Genomic DNA, 6,279 nt, shown 5'->3' with positions numbered 1-6,279 from the left:
TGATGGCCTTGGCGAGCCGTTCGAATACGGACCAGTACCTGGAGTTCGTGAAGCAGTGCCAGCCGCTGATGGCCGAGTACTGCCAACGACGGGTAGAGAAGCGCCAAACAGTATCCGATGAGCGCCACGACTGGGCGCTGAAAGTGCGAAGCAGGAGAAACAAACGAGGCAGCGCATGTGTAATAACTGTCGCAAATCGGGTCATATCTAGAAAGAATTCCCAATGCTAAGCGAACGTGTTTTCCACCGTTACGTGAGCGAAAGACTCCCTACGAATTTGTCGGTACGCCTGGGCTGCTCAGTGGACAGTGTTGGTTAGTGAAATCCAAAAAATTCAAGGTGTTAGGCGACCCGTGCCAAGGAATGAATGATCGAGGGGGTAAACATGACTTCACCATTGGCTTTGCGTCTTCGAAATCTCATGTCACCAAGGACCTCATGCAGGCCTTGTTGAGACTTCGTAATTCAACGAAGGCAGCCAAGCTGGGCCATGGTAATAGTCAGTGGCAGCAGTAGAGCCCATGATACTAAAAGGTGCCGTAGTCTATCCAGATGGAGACCTTCGCATTCACAGCTAGCCCGAAGATTAAGCCAGACGCGATCACTTACGACAAGCAGTCGCGGACAACCGACAGATGAGGAGCTACCACAGACGATGCTTGCAAGTCCAGAAAGCTGGGATGGGTGGGACTGGAAAAATTGGCCGGTTCCGGATCGAAGGGAGCAGAGAATTGCGAGCAACTGTAAATCCTCAGTCACTACAGGCCAGGGCGGGTCAAGAAGCGGACTACCCCTGAACCAGGAAGGAAAAGAAGAGGAAAAACGAATAGGAGTAATGAAGCTCGAGCTGAAAAGGGACAAAACGCGTAAGGGCACCGCCTACAAGTGTCTGGCGAAATAGGTCTTGGCAAGGGTGTTGAGATAACGGTTCTCACCGTTGATGCGGAAGAGCTCGCTAAGACACTGTAGCAGCACTGCGAGGCACGTGGCCACCGTAGTCGTTGGGCTACGGAAAAGCCCGAAATAGACACAGCTATATGAGATGTCGTGGACAGGGACACAAGTCGTGGGGCTGTGAAGGCCTTGAAAGGATCAAGCTCTGTACACGCAGAAAAATGAAGCTTGTTTTCGCCTTCTTTGTCTTTTTTTAGTCGTTCTCCTTTCCATCCGCTTTGCCGAGTGTCTAAAAATAGGTTTTCGAGCTGCCGCAGTGGCTGCCGTCACCAACACAATCACATTCCTGCTTTGTTAGTGGAAAAAGTGCAGTCGTTTCAAACAATCCATTATTTTATGTTGAAACTAACAAATCTCTGATTGTTTTAACAAACTGTCAAAAATTTCGACAAATGAAAATATTTGTATTATCAAACAACGGAACAGTTCAGTTTGAACTAGAAATCAGTTTGTCGCTATGGTAAACTGAAAAATCGGGTTGTACGTGTCTTTTTTGTAGATGTAGTTGTGAAACTTGGGGGAAATTATGTGCACTCTTACCCCGGTTGTTAGTTTTATCATTATTTAGCCGTTTTACCCAAATCAATTGGGTAATATTTGCATATGCTATCTGAATATCCTTTTAATTGGTGTGCATTTTTGTGTATGGAAAAATTCACGCTAGTGTTCGTGTGTTGAAATGTCACTTACACTGTGGTGCATAATTGATCGGACAAACGCCGATTTCCATACAAAATGGCCAAATTTGAGATGCTGTAACAATGGTTTGCTTTGATGGATTGAGCTCAATCCAACAAAGCAAACCATAGTTACAGCATCTTAAACTTGGCCATTTTGTATGAAAATCGGCGTTTGTCCGATCAATTATGCACCACAGTGTATCTCTATTTCTGAATCATCGCGACGAATCAAGCACCACCTCTGCTGCTGTTTGTGTTAGTGAGTTCGGAGAAACATCAGACTTCCGCCTGCGGATTGGCTGGCGGCGGTTTTATCCGCGACGGATTTAAATTGTCGTGTTCGATAAGTGGGGAAATCGTCAATACCTAGCAGGAAAAGTCCGTGACTCGATACATTGTATTTTATTCAAATTTTTCAGTATATCGACTCACAGATCTTTTGGTATGACTATAGGGCACTGCACTGTTTTGATTTTGTATGGGAATTTGACATTTCCTGGCCTTGTTGTTTACTAAATCTCAATGAGAGCGAAAGAGAGGGTGAGAGTTTTGTGCAGAGCCCTATTGTGCACGGATGACAACGCAGCAGCCCAGAAACACCGATAAGCTATGTAGAGTTGTGCAAATAAATATGAGAATGGAATTTGGTCGAGTGTAGCAGTGCGAATGACAGCTAGCTACATAATAGAGTTAATAAACTATAGAGGACGAATCTGCTGGCGTCGCTGCCGAAACATCTCTTGCTGGCGGAGATAGGCCGGGCTATAAGTGTCAAAGCGAAAAAGTATGCAGTTTGACAGATAGATACCCGACATGTTTCCGAACGAGAACAAAGGGAACAGCAGCGACATTCGTCCTCTATAGTTTCTTAACTCTATTAGCTACATCAATAACAAATGGAAGAACACGAAAAACATAATCAGAAAGGTTACAAATATCGAAGTTTAGCAAGTACGAAGAATCGAGTTGAGAAGAGGAATTCAGCGAAGAGGTGTTGACGTGTCCAAAGCAGTAAATGGGACCGAAGCATCCCGGGGACGACTCTACAAGCTACTGAGGGAGTTTTCGGTAAGATCAATCTTGATCAACAGAAAAAGACAAAGGACTTTCGAAGTAACAACAGAAACCAAACAACCACTTTCAAATCACCACGAGTTCATTTATTAGCATCAGCTTTGTTTGTATTCACTTTCTTTTCCTGTGAACCGAATGACATGAGATATCTCCGGACTTGAACAGCCATCAGTACATCAGATAGCTACTCGCATACCAATTCCCGTTCCGGTGTATGTACTCCGGAAGCTGGGTGGTATGTCTCTCCTAAAGAATTGCATCGTTTGTAATCGTAGTTTTGTTCTCTGTTTTTATACTTCCACGTATGTGGTACTTTAGTTTATAGGAAACCATATAGGCACATTTTCACTTGTCTTTTCTATGCGTAGTTGTTTCATCTGCTTGTGTGTGTATGAATGTGTTTTACTACTAGGTAAATGTGTCTTTCTTTTCAATGCAATGTTTATCTTACTTCGTTTTTCTGATTTGTGTTCCTTTGCAGGGTTTTGTGTGTGTTTGTGGGTATCCGGATATAAATTCCTATAGTCGATTACTTAAATAGAGTTTTCTGCAGCCATCACGTTTGTCTATTATAAGATTGTTTGCATTTTTAAATATATAAAATAAATGATTGCACATTCTGATGAATATAATTCTTGTTCTCTGCTATGTTCATGGAAAAATAAATTAAAAGCAAAATAAGGATTTGTTATCCTCTTTATAGAGTTGTGTTTCACAATATAAGAGAATCGTTCGGCTTTTTTTTTAAGTTTTACCTGTTTAATGCTTAATTCTATATGTCTATTGTTTATGATTCCGTATAGGAAAATAAAAATACCACTTTGTATGCAGATTTGTTTCTAAGTTTTGTGTTTATTAGATAACGATTGTTTAGATTGTACACCTATGTGGAAATAAAGTCGTGAAAGAGAGACATGATACAACAATGTACAGTATTTAAATATCTTTTAATGGACTTAGTCGTTAAATAAATCTTATCGTTTATGTACAGGTTAATTTAGAATTTTGACATACGAGTCACACCATTTAGATTTTGTGTCAGGAATGTACACGGAAAAATTTATCACCACCACAAGTTCAGTCACGTTTGGACAAAGGATCCCCCTCTCTCACTTGTTCTCCTATCTACTAAAGTAAAGCTTAAACGATAAAAACGATAATAACGAAACATAAACGAAAATTTGGCTACTCAAGAAGCTTCTACTGATTTTGCTTGTCTTTGCACAAAGCTCCGATCAAAGTAAGCGCAGCTTAGTGGTCGAATGGCAGACTCGCGCGAGCATTTTCATTACCTCAAAACACGAGAGACAAATGGCATTTTGGCTGCTATAAAACGATTATAGTGAATATGACAGAAATGTGTGAAAAATGAAAACAAAAGAAAGCACCGTTTTCCCTAAACCTAAAATCGATAAAGTACGAATGTTGGTCTCTACGAGCTAAAGAAGCTTACCGCTTACGGACAATTATGGAACTTGTAACCTAGTTGTGTGTTTGTAGTATACAGATTGCAATAAATTTTGCTATCGAACGAACAAAGTTTCATTCTGAACGAAACTTGGAACCGAACAATTACCTAAACAAAACGGACAATAATCACATTTACTAAAAGATTCCGCGTTGCGCAGCTGTGTCACTTTGCTATAAAACATTTATGGCATGCTACGTTTCGTAACAAAGTTGGCGTATCCGGAGCAGCGCACAGTTAGCGAGCGTGAAATGCGCCGGGTGCATCTCGGCGACCGGGCAGCTTAGGTGTTGGTGGACAGCTGTGTAGCCGCCGACGTGGACGCGATGGCATTGAGAGCGTTACTTAAGCTACTGCTGCTGCTGCTGCTGCCATCGATGCCGGAGGACGTGGAGAAGATCGACCCGGACGCGCTGGGCATCGACGGAGAGGAAACCGTTGCCGCCGAGCTCGAGCTGGGCGAAGACTTCTTCAGGGCGGATATACTGATCTCCGGTTTGACGCGAAGCTGCTGCTCGATCTGCGGTGTCATCAGGGATAAGGCCGAGTGCTGCTGGTGCGGGTGCTGGAGGTGATGGTGCGGAGAGCGATCATCGTCGGAGCTGGCCGTAGCGGCTGCAGCTGCCGCCGCCGCTGCCGCCAGTGCAGTCAGCTGATCTTGGTCCGGTTGGGATGCGGCCGCTTCCTGAAGCTACGGGGCGCAAGCACGGGAAAGATTGAGAAATACGGTGTTAAGGCTTATGAGGTCTTGGAGAATGATCACGCGGGTTCTAAGCTACTGATCGTCTAGCTACGAATCGGCCTCCCGGGAGAGGCCGCTCTAATCTACGCTCAACGCTACGGAAACGTTTGTTCTAACTACTCTGACTGCCCTTCTCTTCCTGTGCGAGGTCTATCCCTGAGCGAAGTGTTCCACGTTGACCGGTCGTCAGGACGTTGCTCTCAGACGGTGCTGGTGGTAGATGACAAGTCGGGTTGCTGTAGGCCAGGAGACGGCGGTACCGCTGCCGGAAGCGGCACCATAGGCGGCGGAGTCCGGATCATACAGACCGCAGAGATGGAAACCGCCGCCGATTGGTTTGCCGATTCCGCGGCAGCTGTGCGGTTACTCATGTCCAGTGGTGCATCGACGGTGGTGACTGGAGTAACCGTTACCGAAGCCTTGGCGTTGGCAGCTAGCAACTTGCCGGCAACGTCCTGCTGAAGCCGTAGCATACTTACTTGTTCCAGGTAGCTGCTGATGGTCGAAGGAGTGGTGTGCATCAGTTCGGCCGCCCGCGGCAAACTGATAATCCCTCGCTGGAGCATGTTGATGATGTCCGTAGTAGTTGCAACACCAGTATCATTTGACGTAGGCCACATGTTGTTCATCCGAGATGCCGCCATGAAGGGACCCCTGAAAGAAAGAACGTCGATTAGTACGCGTACAGAGAAGAGAAGATCATCGCCGCAAACTTACCGATACGGATGCTTAAGGCAGCCGTACGTTTCCCGGTACCTCCCGTACAGAGTACCGTACGAGACGCCCAGCAGTTTGGCTGCCTTCTTCATCTCCAGTGTCTTGTTCTTGATGCCGTCCATGACCCGCTTGGTGAACGGTTCCTCCCAGAACTGCGGCCGCCGGCCCTTGGTCAGGTAGTCGTTCATCTTGATCACGTCCTTCCACTCTTCCTGCTCCTGGGCAGTCAGAAATACGGACTGGTTGTGATCGTTCGGACTCGGTGGTGACTGTTCGTCAAACTCAAACTTGGGTCCAGAGGTGGTCATGTAGTCCTGGGGGGTATCCGGTCTCTCCAGCTTCGGGATCATCTTCCGCGGTATGTGCGTGTCTTCGTCGAACTCCATTTCGTGCAGCGTCTCCGGTGGAATCGTCCGACTCTGTTGCTCCAGATAGGACGTGGCCGCTGAAGACTGCTGTTGGAGGTGCTGCGAATGGGACTGCTCGTCCCGACCCTGATCGTTTGAGCTGTCATCCATCATCACCGCCACCAGCTGGGAACTGGACGTGAACGGAGTCGAACTTCCGGGGCCACCTTCGACGTGCGATATCTTGGGACTGAAAACAGAATACCAGAGTTATTCGAAACGGTCCAAAAGGGCTTC

The 6,279-nt window shown here is 46.1% G+C and overlaps 1 protein-coding gene across 1 annotated transcript in view; it reads right to left on the bottom strand.

Moving 5' to 3' along the window:
* Nucleotides 1-2,772: 2,772 nt before the first annotated feature.
* Nucleotides 2,773-6,279, bottom strand: part of LOC109409429 (protein hairless) — a 129,706-nt gene continuing 126,199 nt past the window's right edge. The window contains exons 4-6 of the mRNA XM_029855595.2: nt 5,636-6,232; nt 5,398-5,572; nt 2,773-4,867 (exon numbers count right to left, since the gene is read on the bottom strand). Coding sequence (XP_029711455.1) covers nt 4,460-4,867; nt 5,398-5,572; nt 5,636-6,232 — 1,180 coding nt within the window. The 3' untranslated portion in view covers nt 2,773-4,459. The remainder of the gene's footprint in view (nt 4,868-5,397; nt 5,573-5,635; nt 6,233-6,279) is intronic.

This window comes from Aedes albopictus, chromosome 1, assembly GCF_035046485.1.
Source record: "Aedes albopictus strain Foshan chromosome 1, AalbF5, whole genome shotgun sequence".
Lineage (NCBI taxonomy): Eukaryota > Metazoa > Arthropoda > Insecta > Diptera > Culicidae > Aedes > Aedes albopictus.
The sequence above is the reverse complement of the archived record's forward strand: the minus strand, read 5'-3'. Positions and strand labels throughout refer to the sequence as shown.